Below are 26,421 nucleotides of genomic sequence, written 5' to 3'. Positions count from 1 at the left end.
AGACTGTTCTCCAAGGTACAACGCCAAAACAGCTTTATCTCTATGTGGTTCTTAAAACTACATTCTCAGATATGACAGCTCAAAACCATGATGCTCTAAACTGCGTGAAAAACAAGAACTTGTTTCCATATAAATGTAGTTAGTCATAATATACATCTGTATCTGTCTTTAATAAAGCATATATGTAGGACAAACAAGTTTTATCCTTGTGAGATGTCTTACACTTGTTGAGGAACGTCCTACCTTTGAGGTTTCCATATCATTTTCTTCCACTTCTGCTTTTGCTTGGCCTATCAGTAAAGGTAGAGAAGAAGAAATAAGTAGCTTGCCTATTTTGGATGTTCATGATTTAATTGTCTGCAGGACAGCTGTTCTCACACGCTTGGTGTTACAATTATGCTGTTTTTAAAGATAATACAGCTTTAGATTTGATCTGACCTTTTATCTTTTGAAAAGGTAATAATTATGGACACAGCAAGTGGCACTGGTTTGACTAAAAGTTGATACAAAATGTTTTTTTGTTGTTGTTTTTTTTCTTGAAAAAGAAAAGCAACAGGTTCAAACTACAGAAGAAACATCTCCTGTCCAATTTTAACCTTCTGACAAAGTTAGCTTTTTATGTATTTATCTAACATATGTTTAATAAGTTAATTTAATATGATAAATGCTCCGGCTCATTGACTGATGAGCCGGAGCATTTATCGTGCATTTATCATTATTGAGGTAAAACTGCCAAATTTAACGGGATATTTATTTGAGGTCACATAGCCCGATACAGCTATAGCCCACCTTAACTGAACTGAACCAAAATTAATTTTTTTCTTTATTAGTAGTTTGTGTAACACATCCTAATGTTCACACTTTCTCATGTTTTTGGGGTTTAGATGGGAGAGCTTCAGCTGTTGGCTACATTTGTGTAATTTGTAGTTCTTTCTTTTGTAGCTATTTTTTGTAAGGCAGTAAATCTCAATATGACCTGCATCATTCATGTCCAAGGTGAAATGATGTCAGTAAGGCCCAGATTTAGCACAATAATCTGGTGCTCATCTCCATCACCAGGTAGTGCTCTTACTGTTGACCCAGTGAAAGGTGAAATTATAGGAAACAGGAAAAAGGAAACTAGGCAGGTATTCTGGTCATTGTGTGATATTGTTTTTTTTTTTTCAAGAGATTATGATACAACCTAATTTTCTGAAGTTTATCTCGATGCATGTGTTATTATTTGTCTCAATCCAAATACACTAAGTGAGACTGAATTCATGACCTTGAGCAATACCACTATTTTACTGTATCATGATACACATGACCAAAAAGATGTTTGTTTGTGTGAATATCTAAATAAAAGCATAAAGAGATCCATCAATAAATTAGTTGCCTTTTTTAATCCTTAGTGTTAAAAAATATGCCAAATTATTCCTAATTTAGCTAATATGAATGCCAAAATCTATTTTTATAGCTATTCAATGTCAAATGTTGAAATAATTTAGGGAAAAAAATGATGAACATATGTTAATAAGCTAAGAAAATAATTATTAGCAAGAAAAGATCAATATTAAACCCGATCTTAAATATATAGTTATAACATATCTTTTGTGAAGACCTATCAAAGATGCATTTTATCAGATTTAGTAGTAATTTTAATAGTTATTTATTAAATTCATTACATTTGCTACAGCCCAATTTTAGACTGTGGAAATGAAACAAACACATAAGCTTTAGCAACACAAAGCTGCTTAAATGTAAAAAGAAATGCAAAACCTTTAGGCTGCTGGCCGAACTCTTTCTATTGTTTCTGGCGACTCACAGAGAACCCACATGTGCCATGAATCAGCGCGACCCTGAAGTCCTCAACCACTCCTCCGCCTTTTCTATCAATTTATTTTGGCTGTGGCACCTGTTAATGCGTTGGCCTCTGCAGTAAGAGCAATTTCTTCCCACGACTTCACCCATCGAACAGAGTTTAGCAGCAGCTGGGATGAAGTACCTTCTGCAACTCCCAAGCTGCTCTGTAAGCTAATCAAATTCCTTATTTTCTCCCTGATAGAAATTAAGTGAGGAATTATCAGTTGAAAGCAAATTAGCTCAGGCTTAATAGAGTTGAAAAAAAGCAAGGTGAGTAAATGCTGTATATAATTCCCTATGAAGAGCTATGGGTAGATTTCCAGCTTTTAGAGGAAATTTGTAGAATTTTTATTTCAAATAATCGTTGCTGCTGGAATCGACTGATGGGAAATTAGTCATTTCAGTATTTGGCAGATAATTTGCCGATCACTTAAAAAAAATGAAAGCATATTACTAAGATTAACTAACTCGTTTTAATTGCGAAACAACTTGGCATGTTTTTAAAATATGCATTATTTATTAATCAGCACTCTAAGAGAATCAGCCTACTATCCTTTATTTTAGTAAGTGTTACAATGTTTCTCATCATTACTTCTTAACACCACAGTTTAACTAAAACATGTCGTATTCAAGAACTTAACATTATTTATTATAACAGTTATAACAGAAGAATCATTGGTACAAAGCCAGAGAACCTAAAGAGAAATTTGTAATCATATTTGGACCCAAATAACAACAGTAAAATGATATTAATAAAGAAAAAGCTGCAGTATAAATATTCTTTTTTTTTTTTTTTTTTTATAATCATCATTACTACCTCTATCTCTGTGTCTTTAAACCTGAAGTTATAGTGGAGGAGGTTATTTTTCTAGGTGGATCATCAAAATAATTGGTCCTCCTAAGTTTCAATCATTCTAGAGATATGTTTATAAAAGGCCATCCTACATGCTTGTCCCCATTTTCACTAAACGGTGGAGAGTCTGAAATAGTACAAAATTTTCAAATCTTCATTTGGAAAGTAAGCTTGTTTTAATGGGTGGAACCAAACCGGTTTGTACGTCTTAACATTTGGGTAGCATTCTTTGTAGATCACCCGTACTAAAAAAATACATGTGCAAATTTTAACATCTCTCATTTAAAATCTTTGAAGGTCAGACTCCAACAGCATTATAAGGTACACTGGAAATATGAATCAATTTTTATTTTATACAAATAAAAATAAAGCTTAAATAAGTCTAGCACAGCATCAGCTGTTTCCTAAATTATGAACCAGAACTTTAAATAAAGGGGCTTTTTGTAACTGGTCAGATTGAACATTGGATTATTTAATTAACAGAAATCTATAACAAAATTTTAGACATATAGCATGCAGGATAAGACAATTATAGACCTTCCATAGCTATTTTTAGGATTGTCTTTTTTATTTTACTGAAGGTAAATTGCTATCACCGTCTGATGGTTAATCTTTGGTATTACATAGTCTGTGTTTTAAATCCCAAAAAATTTATAAAAGGAGGCTTATATTGTAACAAATAAGAAAAGGAAAAAAAAAGAACATGTATTTCAAAAAAAATATGAACTAGAGTGCCACCTGTGAGGAGTCATAGAAGGATAGGACATATGATCTTAAGAATGTAGCAACCCAACAAAATATACAGCGATTTATAAAAATTTGTCCTGCAAAATACTTTGTAGGACTTAATTTACTAATATGACTTCTTACTAATATGACTTCTAAAGGGCTCCAGTTTAGGTGGATTTTATTTGGTGGTTGACAGTGTAATGGTGCATTCACAACAACATTTTCGCCAAGTTAGTCTGCTTTTGTTTACCAGACAAATTCGCGTGGGGGGCGAAAGGTCTCTTCAAGACTCTTGGATGTTTATTTCCACCATAGCAGACATTGATTTCTCTGAGCAAATTGCAGTGTTTTTTGTACTTTTGAAAGCCGAGCAAAACTGTCGGTGTCAATGTCCCTGGGTTCAGGATATTCAAAATTAGTATGGGGAATATCATCACCTCCTCAAGGAACTACGTCTGGATGACAGCCGTTTGCAGTGGTACTTCCACATATCTGTACCCCCTTCAGGGGCCACTGGGTCGCATTGGCGGATGAATCAGCCGGACAAAACAGGGTTAGGTGAGACGGCCTTCTGCAGTTTAGCCAGGAGCAGTGGGAAATCAGTGTGAGAACAGGACAGAACTAGGACAAGGCTGTCAGCCGTGTCACTATATTTAACTATGGAACCACAGAGGTAGATCGGAGGATTCTTCTGGGGAATCAGCGCACTACAGTGGGGAGAGGAGGCAGAGCAGCAGGGACCGTTAGGGGAGACCGCATCAGCAGAAGGGAGGCTACAGCTGGCTTTGGGCTTGCTATAGAAGCCAACTACCATGATCCAAAGCTAAAGAGGGGCACAGCGGAAGATTGGTCAAGTCCACTGCCAAGACACAAGACTGAAGGCGGGGTAGAGACTATAGCTGCCCAGGAGTAGGACAGTGCGACATCGGGGAAGCTAGCAATGGAGACAGATCTAGGAGAGGCCAGGGGCAGCTGGATCTAGCCTCAAGGTTAACTGTGGGAGATAGAAGGAATACAGCGGCGGATCAGTGAAGATTTCCTGGGCAGACACCAGTGGATCTTGGGAAAGAGGGCATTCTTCTGTGCTGTAAGGCAACAAAATAGTCCTTACTGGGCTAAATTAAAACAGCTTTTTGAAATAACACCTTAAATCCTCTTACGATTCCCACTTCATCCTTTGTCAACATTATTTTCTCTGTCTTCCTTTTACAAAAAAAAGCTAGTCAGATCAGATGTCGCCAACTCCATCAAAATCATGCTATTCGTTTTCCTAAATTTGGCACCGTTTGCCATCACCTCACTCCAGATCTGCTCTTCTACAGGGAGGTACCATGGGAATCCTTCCCTCCACCTGTGAAATTTGGGTTCAGTGTGAACGTACCTTTTTTTTTACATACTATACAGGGTTGAATACAATTGCATAATCCCTGCTGCTTTGTATTGGTCTATTAAATTAAACCACAGACAAAAACTTGAGGCTTTAACAAAACGAAATGTAAACTAAGTCTAGGCAGTATGAATATTTGTGGACCCTAGTGAACTATTGAAGTTGGTAAGCTGACAAAACAAATTCAGTGGGAACCTTCTGCTGATGAACATATGTGCTGTAGATGGTGAGTCACCGGAACAGCCACAGTTAATCATCAGTGGTGGCCTGCTGAGTGCAGAGGCAAGGCCCGCTCAGATACAGTTTGCTTTATTCAAAGTGACGTGAATGATTCAGACATACTGTGCTTAATTAGCTGTATTACGTCTGGATACTTGCCTATACAGCAATGACCAAATCCAGCATTTCAGATACCTTTATTTACACTTTAAGTATCAACCGGCAGACTGTCGACTTGTCGACAAGAACCCCCCTAGAATTTTAATCTATTATCAATCCTTTGTACAAATAACAAAATTGGCACCAAGTTTAGCTGCTATTGTAGACAGAACTGCCGAAAGACAAAGAAAGGTCTATATTTAGTGTTTATATCATTAAATGCACATGCGCCTGGCACATATCTCCTTGTGTAATGCTGCAGTGAGGCAGATGTCCACCCAGCATGAAAACAAGCTCTTTACAAAGGCAGTAAGTGGGTGTGCCAATGACAGACAGATCTACAGAGAGGCGTACATAATAACCCCCCCTTAACATGGCTGACACAGCAGCCTCAAAATAAAAGCAGTGATAATACAAGACATTTGCACCAGGTTTCTATTCACATACAGAAAATCTTTCTATTGAAAATCAAAATATTAAATAAAAGAAATTATTTATCAGTTTATAGGAAAAAAGTTGGCAGATTAAGGATCTAATTAATCAATGTTTATTCAAACTTTGATCAGCTTGTATAAGTATATGTGATTATTACATTTTGTTGTCCATGCATCTCATTTCTCTGGTGAATACTCATGCATAAACTAGGCTAAATTTAGGTTTGAATTCTAAGATAATAGTGGAACAGAAGGGGTTTTCCCCACACTTTGACAAAACAACACTGGGAAGTGGGAGAGCGACTAACCACAACTGTTTATGGACTGCTTTTTAATAACCAAAGCTTTGTTTTTGAGCTTTGACGCTTTATAGCCAGATACTCTTCTCTCCCCTAGGAGCCCAGGGCTATTGCCAGAGGCCAGCTTTCAGAGTGTGCACCTACATTAATTTTAGTAATTATTTAGGGTCAAATTTATACATTCAACTTAGGCATATATGTACTCCCAGATTGATATTTATAATAATTAAGCACATTCTTTCAAGCATAAATATTGATCTTCTTGGTTAGCTGTGACATATCCAGGTTTTAGCCATGCTAGATAGTGCATGAGGTTATTGTTACTGTGTTCACATGAAGGCTGTTTGACTTTCACCCTACATTCACCCTAAAATGAAATAATATTTATTAGGATGTTAAAGAGTGAACAAAGATCCTCAAGGATCAAGCCAATCACAAACTGGATTGGGAGTGTCATTTTTGTTTGCTTGAAATCCTCTTAGCCCACATGTATTAAACTTGTTTCACTCACTAGTTTAAATCTTGAATGTAGGGAGTGAAGCAAGTTTAATATCAGCATGGATCAATAGGATCAGCTCAAAAACCAGCCAACTAAAACGCCTTTAGCTCTTCTAGCTCAGCTGCAATGTGTAAGTACCCATATTAAAAGCTAAATGCCTCTTTCAATTATTTTTGAAAATTTAAAATTGCTATTAGTTCACCATGAAAATAAGTAGATCTGAAACAGTAAAGAGAACATTTCACACCTGAGGACTGCCTGCCTGCCTCTAAATCAGACAGAAAAGAAACCAGGAAGACCCAAAACCTGTTTTTGGCAGAGCAACGGTATCAAAGCCGACACGTCTTTTAACAGCATCCTTTTCGTCTTTTGGATGCTACATTACTGTTTGGCGTGTCATCAGTCTAGGCCAAGGAGACAACATTTAAACATTAATATAACATCCCAGTTTCTGAATGGCGGGGATCAATAATCATGCCATTGAAATGTAGAACAAGTCTTATTGTGATCATACAGATAATACTCATCATGAAGTCGATGCAATCAACTGGTTTTCCTTAGATAGAAAACTTTAAATCAATTGGACTATATGTTCTGGTGAACTGTAAAGTGTCTTGAGATGACATGTGTTGTGAATTGACGCTATATAAATAAACTGAATTGAAAATTGAATTGAATTGAAGGACCGATAATTCCAAAGGAATCACTGTGACACTACCTTTCGGCAGTATTATTTATAGTCTACTGTATTAAGCACTTCTCAACTATTAAAGCACCAATTACTAAAAAGTGCACTGCAAAAACAATCCAGAAATAAGTAAAAAATGGCTTAAATTAAGTATATTTAGCCCTAATTTGAGCAGGTAAATAAGATGATCTGCCAATGGAATGAGTATTTTCACTCTTAAAATAAGATAGTTAGATAATATTTACTTGAAATAAGACGATAAAATAGTTTTTTCTTATTTTAAAAGGAAATTGTCTTGTTCCATTGGCAAAGTGTCTTACTTACCTCCTCAAATCAAGGAAAAACGCACTTATTTTAAGAAAAAATAACTTATTGAGATTTCTATTTTTTGCAGTGTGGTTTATGTTAAGAACATGAAACTATGGTCCTATTAGCCTGAATATAGATACTTTTAAATTTCCGAAGAATTTAGCATATTTCAGTCTTGTCATCAGAGGATGTTCATGTTGCTGTTAATATTGCAAAAAAATTAAATGTTAGATTTTTATGTTTTAGATATACAGACAGAAGCTTCCTTTATCCACTACTTTTATATTTTGCTTCAGGAAAAAATATATCTATATATAAAATAGAAAGATAGAAACAGCTTCAGATTTAGGTACTTCTTTTAGCAACGTAAGACAATCATTAAATTTTATCATTGAGCAGCTTAGAGACAGTTACCTGAGGGTAAAATAAATGAGTCATGGCTGCCCAGCATCCCCCTTGACAGGCTCAGTAAATCTAACTGAATTATCTTTAATGGACCCTGAGTGTACCGAGCACATCAGGGACTAAAAGGCTAGTTGGAAAATCCTTCCTGCATATGTGTATGTGTTCAGGGTGCAGATTGGAGCAGGGCATCCCTGCATTCATTCGATTATAAACGACTGATGCTTTTATAAATAAGTTTGACTCATTTTCCCCATCACATACAACAAATGCACAAAAAAAATCACATATTACACTAGGACTTTCTGCATTAAATAAGGTCAATAATAAGAGCTAACTGCAGTTCTAGTTACCACTTTTACAAAAGGTTAGGTAAAAATGTGTAAAATTGCGCAGTGTGTATAGCAATAAAGAAGGTACAGTTATTATAGACGTTTGTTATAGAAAGGCCACTGCTGGGTAACAATTAGATTAACATTTAGGTGATGAAATCAAGAATAAAGCTTTATTAATACCTTTACCAGCGGATAAATACACTATTTTTTGGGCAACTTGGTCAACAAGTCCACAAGTTATTTTAAGATCCATCATGAAAATCCTTCTTTGTCAAATCATGAAAGGTTATTTTCTAGTTATCAAATTTTAATGTTGCAAACTGTCCTCTGAGTTTTCATGCATAGTAGATGTTATGTTCTTTGAATTAAAGCAGGTAGGAAATGCGGCTGACCTTATGTTTGTGCATGGTGAACAGGCAGACACCATCCTGGCCTCTCTCCTGGCTCTCATGGCCTCTCTTCAATCACTGTGAAAATAATACCTCAGACTTTCATTGTCACATTTGGTCAGTCTATATCTCTTCTCACAAAGCACAGTTTGCTTTGGCGCAAAAGATGATGATGAATTTCTTTTCTTTGCTTGTAATTCCAGCAGTGGTCATACTGCTGCTTGTCCACACAAATGAATCACACCCAGTTTTCTGCTTTCGGTCCAGGTGGTGCACAGGCGTGCATCCTCCTCTTTCACCTCACATCTGTTTTGCTGTGCTGAGCCACGGATTAGCAGTTGTACGCGGGAGGATGGGTCATTGCTGGGAGTGATCTGATTGGCCGGTGGGCTGTGGTGTGTGTGTGGGAAGGCAAATCCGGTAGGCTCTCTGAGAATCAGGGTGGTCCTTTGTGTTTTTTTTTTCTTTCATCCCCCTCTCTCCCCATCCCTCTCTCCATCCCTCCTCTTCATATCTACTGTATATACTTCAGGCATGTTTTTATGGTACTGCCTTACAGCATCTCTCTGGTGAGACACATCAGCAATACAATGACGACATGAAAATATACAAATATATGCACATAAATATAGAGAAGAAGGAGCAGCCATTAACCTAACTTAAAGTATCTGCTGAATATAATGATGCATTAAAAGCTCATGACCTTTGTGCGCACAGCGACAAACAAATTCTCTTAAATCGTCATTATCCTTACTGGGATACATAACATGTGCATAGATAGAAATGATTTGATATACCCTATATCAAATCATTTAAATTATAGAGAGTCACAGAAAAAAGAAAAAAAAAGCATATAAAAGAATTCAAATGAACTCATTAGCAGTTATTTACAGATTAAAAAATTGGAATATCTTCTTCCCAACATTCTAGTAAAATGTCAAAATATCTATGTCATCTCATTATATAAAACCCATCATCACCCAGTAGTGGAGTTATTTTAAGAATTTCATTTAATTCATAAAATATATAAGATCCATATTTTTTATAATTTTTTTTTTTTGCAGCTGTTGGTAAAAAAAAGGAAAGTAAAGAGTGGGATCACATTATGCTGATCTCCATCACTGGGGACTAATATCTCAAACAGAGACAATGATCGATAATCCAGCAACTGGAAGGGCAGAACACTAATGCTGACACCGGATAAAGGAACAGTACACACACACACACGACAATGTTTTAAAGATAAAATTATGAGTCAGGAAATCTGCAACGTCTCTAACTGCAGTTTTACCTGGTCTCTTATTTAAAGTTGGAAGGCTTTTTTCATAAATTATTTACAGTTTTTCTAAGTACACACTGAACCTGCAATACCTCAGAGGCAAAAGAACAAGTCACACAGCATCCAAAAATAGTGCATGGAAACAATTACAAACTGCACTGAATAACGTATCATTGAGTGTTTAACTTGGTTTAACTTTGCTGTAACAGTAAATTATACTGACTGAATGAGCTTTCTGTTCGCTTTCAACAAAATGTTAAAGTCATGCATTAAAATCAGCTGATTTTACTGAATAACTTTTATCATAAAGTTAACCCATTTGTTGCTCTAGTAGATTTATAATATTTGGGGAAGATTTCAACTTTTAAACAAATTAAATGAAATGTATTATTCTGGTATTGTTTGCTTTAAATCAATACTATTTTCTATCCAACCCTACATACTGTAATAATTTGCTCTGCTTTAATAAGCCGATTAAATTATATTAGTTTCTGTTTCTTTTTAATTTTTTATAATACATTAAATTGCTCTTTACCATCCGAAAAAGATGCAGATATTCTCCTTTTCAAACCAAATCCAAAATGAAACTGTATAAACGATACTTCTTATTAAAAAGGACAAACTGCATTTAATGTATCCTTCCTTTATTCCCCCAAGTTCACCTAAAAAATATGTTTTTTTTCATATCAAGAATTTACATCAAATCATACAGTTTTACAACTGGTGCTTCCAATTGGTCTAATAATAGTTAAATTAATTATCCGAAAATAAGTAAGACTGCCGTCACCTGGACCTATCTGAGGGTCAGTGAACCTTCAATTCAAACAGAGGATCTAGTAAGAAGCATAGCAGAGGATTAAGTATTGTCACAGGGTCATTTTAGCAGCATGTCTAGTACTTAACTCAGAAATCTTAGTAGGCTGTATAGATAAAATAAATAAAAGATTTTAAAGAAAGTTTTCAAAGAAATTATTACATAAGGAAATAAATTGAACAATCAAAATTACCCTAAACAGCAAACATTTAGATTTAATATAATGCCTACATGTCCTTTTATACAGTAAACATCTGTAGTAAGTACCTGAGCAGAAGCGTCTCATGCTGTAAAATTGTTTGGAACCTTTTTAGATCATTTTATCCTTTGTAAACTACACACAAACTGCGGCTTTAATGAAGCAAAGGATAACAGAGCACATTTCAGTGAAAGATAAATAATTTTTACAATTAGACAGATTTTCTATGACTGATTATTCGTACTGACTATCTTCATTGTGTGCCCATTGATAGAACCAACTTACTTTTTTTTATTTAAAAAAGTTCCCAAAGAACTGCTTTGATTAATTTAGAGATATTTAAAGCATAATTCTGTCAAAATGTTTTATTTTATTTTCTAGAGGAGAGGATCTATCATACTATATATTTCATTTGGGTTTATATACTCTTATGCATTAAGCAACACAATATAACAAAGTCATTATTCTGCTCCCTATTAGATCTTTAGATGTTAAAAGCACCTTCATTTATAATCTGAATGTTACAAAAAACAAACAATTCATAGCTCACTTCATGTTAATAATAATATCATGTAATCACTCCTTACTTGTACCTAAAATAAAAGTAGAAAATCATAGAATGAATAGAAATATTCACTCTGTGGGAAAACTCAGGTCTATCAGTGGCAAAAGCACAACTATTTTAAAAAATGGGTGCAAACACATGCAGGCCTCAACATGAACCAAACAACTTGCTTAAAAGAGACTGCAAGACTGACAGGACTACAGAGACTCCTAGTGGTTAACCCCAGACCTGTGGGAGTCATTCAGCTTGCATGACTGACCATCTAAGGCATATCAAACCAGACATAAACATACCAGATCCTCCCCCACCATCACACATACAGCTCAGTCCAAATAGCCAGTTCTCTCAACTGGTTATTGCAATTCATTTTAAACATAAGGACAATGAAAATTGCAATGAAATCTTTGTTTAAATTAGGTAGAAATGAGCAATTCTAAGGTTTGAAAGCCGCTATGAGTTTTTTTAGTTCATTCATTAAGGACCAGAATATGTAATATGGACCAAAAAAAAGATGCATTGAAGAAACATGACACAGAGATTAGGTTAGAGAGGCTAGAATACAAAAGATGAAGAGAAGTGGATTAAAAGGAAAAGTTAAAAAGTTGTACCATAATTCAACAAAAACATTTTTTTTTTGCCCATTAACATTTTTCAACCAATTTAAACAACAGCTAGAGCTTTCTTCCTAAAGCACCCCCTGCTCTTCCTAAAAGTCTTCAAATGCCAGACATAATCACACTCACCCACTCCAATGTGTGCTTTGAACCGAGTGGGCACAGAGTCTCATGTGCCAGCTGTGTTTTCACACCTCGAACAGTGAAGTGTCTCTGGCCACAGTCTGGGTGCACAGTGACCACCGATCTGCAGCCGGCTGGTGAGCTGGAAGCAGCTCCAAAACCATGTCCAACTTACAAAGCCCTGTTTGTTTCTCATGTTGTTTGTCCCGTAAAAACAAACAAAAGCATTCCATGGCTTGCAACTGTATTCACCACTGGCTTCTCTGAATTGTAAAAGCGTATTCAGATACCTTGGTTTGCCATACAAAGCCACAAATCTGTGTCACATGAAAGCTGGGTGGGCAGGGGTAAATGGTGTGACAGTGAGCCCATTCGCACTGCGTGAAACAAGCAGCGCGACGGCATGCCTTCACACTTCTGTTGGTGCGAGAGGAGTGATAGGAAAACAGGCTTACCTTATTTTGTCCGCTGCACTGTCAGACCTAAAGAGGAGAGACACACCTCAGTCATTTATGGTTGTGTTTGAAATTAATATAAACAAATCTTTTCAATCATTAAAATTACATAATGGGTTTTACCATCAAATGTTTGATGTAGACAGTTGAAAAATACATGGTTGATGATTGTAATATTGCGTTAACATCAATATTTTTACTCAGCATATGATTTTCTATAGTAAAAGTGATAAGGTTCTCCTTCTCCATTGCTGGGTGTAAAAAGAGTCCTGTCCCCTCCTAAACAAATGTGTGTCCATGTGTCCATTTACAGTAAATCAATCAGCTTCAGCTATCGTTATTGGCTGACTATGTCCATCCATCCACCCATCCATCCCGCTTGTCCAGGTTCAGGTTGCGGGGACGACCCTCTCCCCAGTTACTTGGGCCAATTCCTCTGGGGGAACCCCAAGGCGCTCGCAGGTCAGCCGAGAAACATAGTCCCTCCAGCGTGTCTTGGGTCTCATCCCGGTGGGACGTGCCCGGAACACCAGGGAGACATCCGGGAGGCATCCTAACCAGATGCCCATGCCACCTCAATGGCTCCTCTCTACATGGAGGTGCAGTGGTCCTACTTTAAGTCCGCCCTTGATGACTGAGCTCGTCGCTCTATCACTACGGGAGAGCCCACTACGGAGAAAACTAATTTCAGCCGCTTGTATCCGGGATCTCGTTCTTTCGGTCATCACCCAAAGCTCATGACCATAGATGAGAGTAGGAATGTAGATCGACCGGTAAATCGAGAGCTTTGCTTTTTGGCTCCCCTCTCTCTTCACCACAACAGGTCGGTACAGCGCACTTTTCACAGCAGACGTTACACCAATCCGCCTATCGCTACGACATGTCTACTTGTTAACTGACTATGTCTGTGTAGTTATTATACAAAAGCATATTAAGTTAAAACTAGAAATGTTAAAGATAACAACAACAAAAAATGGAAACAGCAGCAGCCTTAAGTACGGAATGCAAAATTCACATTACAAACTGTGTGTGTCCTAAAGCCTGTGTATGAGATTCACAAACAAAAAAACAAACTCTTTCTCCTTATTCATTGCCTTTCTCCACATCTTAGCTGATGTTTGCTTAAAATAGTCTGTTTGAAAATCATTCCCCTTATGGTGTCATACAGGGAAATAAGCTGTCTATCGCTTTCTGCAGCAGCCTGTCGGTCAAGTTCCAGCCTTCAACTAATGTATCATTTCATGTTCTTAGCCGCTACCTTTAAGAACTATAACTGGTTGTCATGGTTGCAGGTTGTGGGGCTGCAGAAAGCAAAGACAGTTGGTATAGGAGAAAATTAAATAATGAGATTTTGCTGTACCTGCTGTATGCCTAATCTGAGAGGAATTGTTCTGCCCCAACAGCTAAAACGTGTTTGGGGGCCTCATTGTTCAAATGTTTTAATTTTAAATGTCGCATAATATGGGACCTTTAAAGAAAATTCAAAAGAAAATTAGTGAAATCACTTAACACAATCTTTAAATTTATAATAAATGGAGGTTTGGACACTATTGCATGGTGCCTGTCGCAGGAACACAAGCACCATGCAAGAACAGTTTGGCTCATCTGCTGCTGATGAGACAGAAAAGAAAACAGATAAACAAGGATTATTAGTTTTATTGGTCACTGCAAATACACAATATAGTGAAATTTGACCTCTGAATTTAACCTAAAAACAAGCCTAAATGGGAAGCAACTTTTGCTCAGTTTATCTGAAGATGTAGTGACATCTTTTCAGGAGTCTGTAAATTCTGTCGGCAGCGAGAGCCATTATTTACGCCTGTTATGTGGTTGCCAGGACCCGGATGTCTGGGAATTTACACAGGCACTCTGCTTCTAACCTATCATAGAGCAGTGGGCTGCTTAGAGAGCACAGGAGGCATTCTGGAGCTGATTTGATTTTTATTACTAAAGGAAATATAAAGAAAAAGTATATATGTTTTTTCACTTTAAAATTATAGACGTTTTTTCAGTCAATTACCTACAATACTTTGAAAATACCTAGCTATTTATGATTGCATAATTGCAAAATGTAGTATACTCACTTTCAACAGCAGGTAAAGAATATGACTATGAATTATTTGATCCGAAATTTTACTACTCCATTTTAATGTTCAGTATACCTTTAATGTCTGAAAAAAAAACCGCAAAGCCATCCCACATCATATATATCACAAGGCATTTCATGTTTCTAGACATTACAGATTTATGTTTTTATTATAAACTGCGAAATTGATTACAAGTGTTACAGTGTTTATCTCTCTCGCTTAATCTTATGCTGCATCATCCTCAGCCCTAACTCAAATTAGACTCATTTAGCAAAGTCATTTTGCAATATTATATAAGGCTGTCTGCAGTTATCCTGGCGGGGTTGTACTGAGAAACATCTGAGGCAAAAGTAGGGCAATAAAAAAATGTTTTCTTTTCATCAGTAGCTCATCACTTTTTTAACCAAGGCACCCCCGGATACAACTAATGTATCGCACAGGAAGCTAAATGTTACAGCCCGATACACATATTAGCTGAAAGCTTGCTGTCAGCTCAGCAAAAATGCACTGTGAGTGAACTGCATAATAATCTATGGGTAGGCAGATGCAGCAGGAGGGGGAAATAAGCAGGAATGAGAAAGATGAAGACAGTGGCACAGGTGCGGTATGGGACAGGCAGCCGTTCAGTGTCCATGCAGAAATGCAGCTGACTTTACCTGCAGAGGAGACATGACATTCCGTGCCCTGTAAAGCTGGCTACAGAACGCTGCTCCCCTAGCAGCTGCTTCAGATGCCCCTCGCAAGCTAACACGAGAACAGCAAAGACAAAAGGAGCCGAAAATCCCATAGGTTTGACAGGTAGTGTCCCTAATTCCAGCAAGAGCATACACTCAGCCAGAAAAAACTGCGCAGCAGTGAGAGCCAGTGAGCGGAAAGAGAGACAGAGTGGAGGTGTAGAGTAAAGCTCATGCTGACAGAGATTATTAGAAGCTCCCAGACTAAGATGACCTGATAGATTCTCTATTTAACTACAAAATTTTTACATTGTTTTTTCACAAAATGGCAGCAGTTGTAGATCAAGTGATTTTTAGATTTACATAACTCATTTTTAGGTAGAATCCAGGCTGCAAGATAGCTCAGAATGTAGCACTTTTGCCTTGCAGCATAAGGTTCTGGGTTCAATTCCCAGCTTAGGGTCTTTCTACATGGAGTTTGCATGTTCTCCCTATGCATGTATGGGTTCTCTCCAGATACTCTAGCTATCTCCCAAAGTCCAAATCTAGGATAACTGGCATTAGAAAAATTGGGTCTCTAAATTGTCCTATAGGTTTAAGTGTGTGTGTATCGTATCTCTATGCTGTGGAATAAATTGGCAATCTGTTGAGAGTGTAATCTGCCTTTTACCGATAGGCTGGGGAGTTTATTGGTGACTCTGACAAATAAGTTGAAGAAAATGGATGGATTTTCAGATAGATCAAGTTCAATTTTGATGTATTTATCGAAGCTCATATCAATGTTATACAGTATTTTATCTCAAGAAATCAGCTCATAAAAAGAATAAGCAATCTATAGGGGTTAGTCTTTATTTTGGCTTTTTATATGCTTGAAATAATGAAGCAGAAGCATTAAATATATGAAATGTATGTTAAGATATATGTAGTGTATTCACCAACACTTCATATAGAGTGATCAAATAAGAATTTTTATTTTTTTATTCTCAGTACTTCTAAACTATTTTCCATACTCAGCAACAAACCGACTGAGAAGACAACATTCCTAAAATATGGCATTCGTACATTACAGCAGCCCAGTGTCATGACTCAGCACAGAGGACCCAGTATTCGAGGTAAGACAGACAGTGGGATATTTCAAAAGTGTTTATTTAAAACACTGATGATCTGAGTAGCAGCGAGTAGGGCATCTATCACAGGAAACTCTGGTTTAAAAGTTCAGCCCTGTCCTGAAAACAAGGTAGGATCCAGCTGGTGGGCTGCCAACAAGATGTGGCGGGTGCCACCTAGTGTGTCTTAGATGCTGCAGCCCCGGAGAACAAGCAGGAGTTCGAAGCAAGGTCAGACAACCAGATCAGAACAGGAAGGCTCAGAGGTCCAGGAGTTCAAAGAAAGTTCAGATGAACTATTCAGATGGGAAAAGGCAGGCTCAGTGTTTGAGATGAGGAGAGGTCAGGATCAGGTAACCAGAAACACCTAAGGTATGCTAAAAAAAACCCTCTCACCACTGAGATCAGATGGGAATGGGAACAGGAGTGGTGGCCTAATGGTTAGGGCATTGCACTTGCTTCTGAGTTCAAGCCCCACTTCCATAGACTAACCCCACAATGCTCCCCAGACGCAGCCCTCTGATCCTCAAAGGAATGGGTTAAATTTGTTGCTCTGTACTTGACAGTTAATGACAATAAAAGCTGGAGAGAAAAAAAAACAGTAGCTGAGAGGCAGAACAGATCAGAATCAGGAAATCAGAAACACTAAAAACCCTCTCACCACTGGCATGAGAAAACAAGAATAATCAGGCCCTGATGACTTGATGCAAGCACCTTAAATAGAGGCAGGAGCAGGTGGCTCAGATGAGCGATGGGTAGAAATGGACCCGTGAATGAAATGAGTAAGTAAGGAAGTCATCGGTGCCAAAATCATGCCATCCAGCTGATTTATACAGCATATATATATATATACCTTGCCCGAAACCTTTTTCGGGCATTCCGAAAAAGATTCCTGAGCCACCTCAGCTGACTCCTTCCGAGCCCCTCCCATTTCACCGAGCTCCTCACACTGTCTCCAAGTACAATATCGCAGCAACCACACCAATCCCTCTATTGATCTCCCACTCCGTTCTCACTTGTGAACAGGACCCCAACATACTTAAACTCCTCCACTGGAGGCAGGAACTCTGCTCCAACCTGAAGGGGATAAGCCACCTTTTTCTTGTCAAGAACCATGGATTCGGACTTGGAGGAGCTGATTCACATTTTGCCTGTTTCACACTTGGCTGCAAACTTTCTCAGTGCATGCAGTAGGTCTTGGTAGGAGGGAGGCAGTAGAACCACAACTTCTGCAGAAGCAGGGAAGAGATCTGCTGATCCCGAAACCAAACCTCAGGAGTCCCACAAGCAAACGATAGAACTCCTTCTACACCTGGACAACATCCCTTGTTGCCAGTGTCCACCACTGGGTTCCGGGATTGAGGCCACAACAGGCACCACAGAACTCATTGCCACAGCTATGGATGGCCTCATCAGTAAAAAAAAGACAGAGAAAAGGGCCATGTCGTACTCCAATGTCTCCAGCCTACCCCAGAATCTTGAAAAAACTCTCCAAGAGTCAGGAGTTGAACATCTCTGACAGAGGGCCTGTCAAGTCTGCTGGTTGGTGACCAGCTCTGCCCCCCTCTTAGTTAAGAAATAGAAAATTAAGATTCCAGACATCTTTGAATTCACATTTAATGCAAACTAAATATTTTTTATCAAATTGAACATTAAATCTATCTTTTCCCAAGTAAGGTTTTGAGCTGAATCTTTCAGCAGGATTACAGTTTTACAGACAAACATACACACACACACACACACACACACACACACACAGAAACTCCTCACCTCTCCTCTCGGATCTGTGGTGTCAAGAAGCGAGTGCTTTCATCTTCATGGCTGCTCTGCAGGCTGCTCTGCTGACTGCTTTGCTGGCTGCTGTAAGGTGAAGGAAAAATAATGAGATGAAATGTCATTTTAGTAGTAAAGCTACTCTAGTTTCTGTATTTTTATAAAGAAAAAAACAAAAAATGCAACACAATATAAACACAATTTGGAAGCAAATACAATTTACAGAGGATTTCCATTTAATCTTCAGTCTTTCAACTTGGTTAGGTTTAGTTGGGATAGTTAGTGTTGGTCTCCCTGCTATCATTTGACTGCTGTTTTGACCAAGATCATGTCATCTGTCAACCTGTCTGACTAATTAGCTGTCAAAAATCTACAGGCACTGACATAGGCACAATTTTTAGTAACACTCACATTTTTCTCCTGACTTGCCCATGCACATATTCAGTGAAAACACTAGATGGGGCTAGATGACACCACCACGCAAATGTTAAAAACTCTTGATGAGAAAGTGTTGTGATAGATATGTAAGTAGATAGCAGTAATTGAAAGGGAAAAACAATAAAAACCTTTTAAGCAACCAGAATTTTGGTTATCTGGTAATCTGACAAACAGATATTTGACATCTGCTACTGGATTTTATAGAGATAAATATTCAGGTAAATGCCCAGTCTTAAAAGAGCAGGACTTTCTTTATTTAAGTTATCCTGTCCAAAGAAACGCTGAATGAGGCCCTTAACAGAAATTATTTTGAGGACCTTAAAACTTAGAACGAACAACTGTTTTTTTTTTTTTTTTTTTATATCATCCTTTTTCAGGCGCTTGCAAATTATATCTGTAAATAACTAATGACTACCCATATGTAAGGATTGGGTGATGTCCCACCCTCTCACACCCTCTCTCCCTTTCAGCGCAGTAAGAAATGTTAGTTTCCATTTCCTGTGCTGTAGGTCAATGCTTTCCCTTTCATTAAAAAACTTATCTTACATGACAGTGTATTATTTCTGTCTGATCATGACCATGCATCTACAATCACATTTACATTCTGCTCTCATTTGCATACCATTAGGTGCACAAGCCAAGAAAAAAAACACACACAAAAAACAACCAAACATTTTCTCTTGTACTTTTGCTATGTCTCAGTCCCCCCAATAAAACATAACAGTTCCAAGGCAAGCTGAGTGTCCCCTGAGTATATAAGCAGTGTTGTTTTAGCTTTGTCTCTTCCTTACCTGTCTCAGAACCTTTCACTACAAGACAGAAAGTTGGCAGCTTTCAAAGTCTTGGTATAGGAGCTAAAGAAGAATGTCCATCATTGTTATCAAAGAAATGCTCATTAAAAAGAAGAATTGATGCGCTCAAAATCTAGAGCAGCATTAGTGGGATGCAGGCTGACCCACAGAGGGCATAGACTAAAATGTACTCCTAACTAATACTCCTAATCTTTGCATGACTGAAATATATTGGATAAATAAACAGAACTGTACAATTGTAGTTAAGGTAATAAGACAACTAGCAATTAACTCTTAAAGAAAGAGTTCTGGTTACGCTGATGAAAATTTAGAAAATAATAAGCATAGTTTTGCATAGCACTGGATCAAAACACAGATTGGGTTGGTTTCTAGCTAACCTTTTGATATTTATAAAAGCAGCCATTACTTTATTATTTTACAATGTCAGACTACACTACGCTGAGATGAGTTAAAGCAGAAGCTATTGGCTGTATTAAGCTTTAAGGGCAATAAAATGTACAAATTTCATATTCATGGATTAGTTTGATGCAATGTGGAGAAACATAAGAGTACATGCAGTAAGAGTTTTAGCAAAAGTCATAGAAATTAATTCTCAAGTTTGTGCAAATCTTTTTAGTTGATATTCCTAGTATCTGAAAGATTAGCAAGCAAGAGTATTTACCTGCTACTACATTTGCCACTAGCTTATGCAGTTTTCTTTGACAATAATAATAACTTCTAAAAACCTGTTTACCTCATTCTCTGTGCACTATATCAAGTATTTAAATGCAATAAATAACACTTGTACTTCTAATGTATACATTTTTACACTTTGTCCTCAGTCCTTTTTAACAGGACCATTTGAAATGACAAGAAAACAAGGCTGACCTAACAAAGTCCCCCATGAATTATTCATTACTCATGATGGAAAATGCTCTTTGAAATGACAGCAAGGAGGCATATCTAAATACTATCAAGTTTTAGACTCAGTTTCCAATGACAACCAAAAGCTTGTACACTGCCAAGCATTAAAATTGCTGTGGAAAGAATGTGCAGATTGAAAATGTGCACAATGAATAATTGTGCCAGTTTGATTTAAATAGCTAAATGATACCTCATATAACTCTACCAAAAATATGAAACTATGATGGTGAATAGCTTTCCACGCTGAATACTGTAGGTATGCACCGTTTGTCATAATAATAAGAAAAGAATATAATAATAATTCTCGTCATAATGTGTTTCTTGATTTTATGATTGTTCAAAATTGATAAAACTAGCAAAAAAAAAAAAAACATGTCCAAACTAATAAAAGAGAGCTTTGTGAGAGTTTGTAAGTCTGGGGCATTTTCCTGCTGGGAGAAGGGAGTGAAGCTAAGGGAACACTACTACATCGTTTTCTCAAAATAGCTGGGGTCTTATCAGGCTGTATAACAGTAGATTCCTCTGTGACTGCACTGCAGGCTTCTACTTCACTCAGACGTGCAACCCTTTACACCTACAGGGTACAAATTATCTACACCATGCAAGGAAAACTACATTAAACTATAGCAAAAAAAAAATTAAAATCACCCCCCATAAAAAGGTGTAAATACACACACCCACATATAGATCTCTCTCCCTCTCTATAGATAGATAGATAGATAGATAGATAGATAGATAGATAGATAGATAGATAGATAGATAGATAGATAGAGGCTATTCTATTCTGAAACCTTGAGAAAACTTCCATCTCTAATGTTTGTAGATTGCACAAAGGTTGCAGGTTGCACAAATAACTCTGAGCAAATATAAGGGTATTTAATTTAACTGCAAGTGTTCTTCAAAGTTATAAATCATGACTTTTACAACTTAATTGTAGTTCACTACATTCTCATAACTTCAGCGTTACTCGCTTTAAATAATTACTTGCATTAAAACTGCCTTAACAGCGCAAAATTTAGATTTGAGAGTCAAAACAAAAGATATAAGATACCTTTATACAGAAAGCCCATACTCTTATCTTCAGCTACCACAGTATACATTTCAGATTAATTAATACCACTTATACTTCAGCGATAGTATCTAGGTGTTACTTTATTGTATCTCTTATACTGTATCCGTTGGTTGTGCTGTTCTTCTTACATCTCTTTGCAGGTGATGAAGCAGACTGAAGATGTTTTATTGTTATTTCCCTTTTATCTCCCCTTCTATCTCCTCTTTCTTTCATCTTTTCTCCTTTTCTTTTCCTTTCCTGTTCTACTTACATTGCAATGTCCATATAATCTGTAAAACTCCCTGCATGAATTAAAATAAAGCTATTTATATGCATAAATCAAGCAGAAAAGTATGGCGATAGCCATACTGCTCCACTTGTGAAAGTAAAATCTGTTGGGCTCTTTTTGGCATCAAGACAATTATTCTTATTGCCACATCACCAGACAGGACACTGTTTAAAAAAAAAAATATATATATATATATATATATATATATATATATATATATATATATATATATATATATATATATATATATATATATATATATATATATATAATTAAGCAATTTTTAAATTATTTTGGGTTTTGTTAGAAAATGTGGATACTTGCTAAAGCAAAAACCCAAATAAGAAAGGCCTGAACAGCCAAGGTTTACACTAAGCCATTTCAATAACATGAAAACATTTTTTACCATATTAAGCCACATGTTACATAGGACTGCAACAAAAAAAAATTATATTTTGCTAATCGATCAATCTGTGGATTATTTTTTGAGTAACCATGTTGTAATCAGATAGCCAAAGTTTTCTTAAAGAAAATTATTTTTAAAGAAATAAACCACGACAGAATAAAATTTTTCCAATTGTGGAGTATTTGGTAGAGCATATTGACAGATGAAAAAGATTTTTTTTAAATCTTAGATGCAAAATACTTAGATATTCCTTTACAACGTTGGTTCAACTGCTGCTCTAAGTGGGTAGCTCTGTCAGCTAAAGGCCTGTTTTAGAGTCTCTATACTCCAGTCACCAATGAATCAATTATTAAATTAGTTGATGATTATTTCAACAATTGATTAATCACGATTAATCCAATTAAATCTTTCAGACCTAAGATTATATGAATCCTTTTTATGCCAGCCTCCTACAACCACTGGACTAGAAAAAGTTTCAACAGAAGATGCTGTTTTTTTTCTGCATACAAGTTAACCCTGTAATGCCAAATGTATCATATTTGATACATACGGTTTCTAAAATGTTTTGCATCTGACACCTTTTGTATAATTTAATGGTAAAAACTTTGCTCAAAATCCTATTGTACACAATCAGATATACCTGATAACAGAGGGCAGAAGACTACACAAAAAATAATCTTGACTTATCGCATAGTAATAAATTATTAATATCAAAAATGTATTTCTGTTTTTTCTTTTTGCATATTTTGTTAAAAGGCCAAATAAGGACTTCAAACCAAAAAAAAAAAAATTCTGTTTTGTTTTATTCTTGGATCTGGCTTTAAAGGGTTAAACGAAACAGCAAAGTTTATACAACACAGCCGCATCTACAGTATGACAGTAGCCCTGAAACACGGAGAGATAGAAAAACATGATAGTGTTCATACAGTATATGTGGACTGAATCTTTTTCAGAGCATAATTTAAGAGGATATCACCTTGCAAAAACGATGAGAAAGCAGTAGGACAACTACATAGTACAAGAACATTTACCCCGTTACAAATGTAATAAACCATCCAACCGATATTGATAATAGATGAAGGCAACCAAGTTAAATATAAAATGCAGTTTTCAACTTTTTATTGATAAATAAACAACTGATCAAATCAATCTGGCCCTAAGCCACACTGAGTAAAGTTCAAGCATGAGTGGCTGTTGAAAAGAAGGTCACACCATCTCAATCTGATTTATGTGTGAAGATTAAGTATGCAACTAGGCTGTCGACAGGAACAACCCAGCCAACACACATCAGCAGTATTTAAGCATAGAGAGCAAGCAGGACAACAACAGAGAGAACCAATAAAAGCTTTAGGATAGACCACCTGCAATTAAAAGAATGTTGATCCTGTTGCCTGCAACAGCATCTGTATGAGTCACAACAAGGATGGTTAAGGAATTTGATAAATATGGTATTTGATAGGGGAAGTGTTGGTCTAGTGGTTAGAACAGTGTGCTTTTGCTCTAAGAAAGCTGCAAGTAACGGTTCGTTTCCTACAGCCACCACTCTGGGCTCCTGAGCAAAACTCTTAACCCTGACTGCTCCCCAGGCGCCACACAATGCCAGCCCGCTGTTCCTTAAGGGGACGGGTCAAAATGCACTGATATTTAGGTGGGAAGTTCATCAGAGAGGTATATCTCTTTTCTAAAACCTGAACCAACATTGGAAGGGTAGGAGGGTCGGAAAAAGCTATTATTAACTCAGCAGCATCACATTTTGAGATTTATTTGACAGGCTAGCAATAAAGGAAAAAAATGCTTTTTAAAAAGAAGTTTCATAAAGATATTACACAGCTCTAAAATGTTGGATTTGTCATCCAATGGCAAACATTTGAATACATCGAAAAAAAAAGGGGCAACTTAACCATCAGGCTCAAAATGTGATGTGACACATATAATGGTCTCAAAACATGACAATTTTAGGAATTTGCTTATTCTACTTGTTATATTTTCCCTCTGGTGATAGATTACTGCTGGAAGAAACCTTCTAAGCTGAAGGTCAGAATGTAATGACCAGAGGTTATCCTTCAGGGTTTTCTGGAAAACAGAATCCATGGCTGCAACAGTTATGGAATTTCATCCAAGGCCTGTAACAGCAGGCCAGTCCCAAAGGTCCCTCTACCAGCATCATGCCTGGCCTTCAGTATGATCCTGTTTTTTTTTTTGAAATTCTGTCTTATTTTCATTCTAGATTTAATGGAATGCACAACTTCCAGAGGTTGTTGATGATGGCTCCTACCGTGGTGGCATTGAACCCTTTCTACATTAATAAATAATCATTGTAAATGACATTTCTTATAAGTTTTTTATTTTTATTTTTAAACCCTGTTGTTTTCTGAGACATTTATTCATGTTTCACATTTTTAGACATGCACCATTTCCATTTATGATTTGACATAAAGCTGTCCTTTAAAGTTAGGAAAGCAGCAAATTGGTATTCTAAAAAAATTAAAAACTATATTTATAAAATTGTACTGCACAAGGCCCACTCTAAAATTCTTGATTAAAAAGAAACAAACCAAAGCAGATGTTTAAAAGATATGCGCCAAACTGAATTTCAACAAATCACAGAAATTAGTTTTATTAAGTAAAAGGTCACTAAAAACTCAGACACTGAACTTAGAGCTAAACACATAAAAGGCCCTTGCTACCTAAATGGAAAACATTCATCTGTATCTTCCGTTTACAGAAGAGGAACCTACAAAAAAATACATTCTACATTTTTATGTCAGCCCAGTAGTTTTATGCTGCTTCAGTCATCTTTTATCTAACAGCGTGCAAATAAAAAACCTTATCTTTTCTAATCACATAGTTATAGATGAAGCTGATGGGCACTATTCATAAGAGAAAAAAAAAAGCTTTTTGAAGGTTTTTCTAGAAAAATATAATGGAACTCTGGGGAGATAATGATGGTTTCAGAGGATGTTGGTATTTTGATAAAGTAAGATGGAAACTTTAAGTTTTTTTTTTGCCATCTACTAGCACTAATGGTTGCTTTCCTAATCATCAATAAAACAAACAACCAAACACAAGAAGATAAAAGAACTGAATCTTTTCTACATACAATGAAATAGCTAAAGTCATTAAATTATTCAAATCTGGGGATGGACATCTTTTTACTAACCCGTATCTCTACTTTGTCAGTTTTCAAAAACATAATAAAAAGGAAATATTTCAAAGATTGGGAAATGTAACTGGAAAGCACAATTTATTGACAATGTGTCACTATAGTTGCAGAGAAAATACATGCAAATCAACGCAGCTATAGGAAACATTAACAGTATTAATTATAATTTTTTTCTTGACCTCAACAAGGCATTTGACACCAATAAAAATAAAATTTAAAAGCTGGAAATGTATGGAATTAATGTTTGGGAATCCAATTAAATTAGCTTAGAAGCTACATTAGACAAATGTAGCAGTTTGTAGAAATACGTAATCTCAAATCCAGACTGTTAGATGTAGCCTGTGGTGTTCCACAGGGTTCAGTATGACCCCAAAATCTTTACCTTGTGTATAAATTAACCTCACATAGTATCAAACTTTAAAAAATGGAGCCTAGGCGGAAATTCAACTGAAGAAACTCATTTGCTTTTCATACATCCACCTGCATCCCAGCCAATCAGCTTTGAACCAAACCTCCACGAAAGCCGATTGGCATCCAAAGTTCATCTTAAAAGGCCTCCGATATGCACCTTGTCTGCTCCTGTGGGCGGGCGGCGGATGCGCTGTGTGACTTCATTCAGATGACACCGTTTCAACCCACCTCCAACATCGTAGCTAAAGCTTCATCAGGGTTTCATTCCTCTTACTGCTACTCTTACTACTCTTTCTGCGTTCCCTGTATCATCTTAACCGGTCCGGCACAAGTTAAGCCTGGCTCTGCCAGAGGTTTCTTCCCAACGGGGAGTTTTTCCTCTCCACTGTCACTCCATGTTTGCTCATCATGGACAGGTTCTCTCAACCTGTGATATCCAACTGGACTTCCATCTTCCAGGTCCCTGAGTGAGGCTCTAGTATCAACTCACGCAATCCACTGGATCTCCCCATAAAGCTCAGCATACTGTCTCACTAACCAGCAGTCTACAGACTGACCAACTTCATCTATCTCCACTCCACCACCAGTTTCAGGCCTGAGGGGGAAACAGCCCTATTCTTTGCTCCTGTTCATGCGTATCTATCAAAGCGCTATGTTTCCTCCCACGGTCTGAGCGCCAAAGATAAAGTAATTGTATCAATGAATTTTTTCCTAA

General features: G+C 36.9%; 1 protein-coding gene across 11 annotated transcripts in view; it reads right to left on the bottom strand.

Annotated features, from left to right (window-relative positions):
- gramd1bb (GRAM domain containing 1Bb) overlaps positions 1-26,421 on the bottom strand; it is a 198,231-nt gene that overhangs the window by 96,463 nt on the left and 75,347 nt on the right. For 9 of the 11 annotated variants that reach the window (XM_038285818.1, XM_038285820.1, XM_038285821.1 and 6 more), the window contains 2 exons: positions 18,231-18,320; positions 12,594-12,620 (listed from right to left, as the gene is read on the bottom strand). In XM_038285818.1, the coding sequence (XP_038141746.1) occupies positions 12,594-12,620; positions 18,231-18,320 (117 nt within the window). Of the gene's footprint in view, positions 1-243; positions 291-8,547; positions 8,880-12,593; positions 12,621-18,230; positions 18,321-26,421 lie in introns of those variants that run through there. The other 2 variants (XM_038285829.1, XM_038285830.1) reach the window with 2 other exon arrangements.

The sequence above is a fragment of the Cyprinodon tularosa genome, unplaced genomic scaffold (assembly GCF_016077235.1).
Source record: "Cyprinodon tularosa strain WSP-4 unplaced genomic scaffold, ASM1607723v1 ctg215, whole genome shotgun sequence".
NCBI lineage: Eukaryota > Metazoa > Chordata > Actinopteri > Cyprinodontiformes > Cyprinodontidae > Cyprinodon > Cyprinodon tularosa.
Note: the sequence above shows the minus strand (reverse complement) of the source record. Positions and strands in the feature narration are given on the sequence as shown.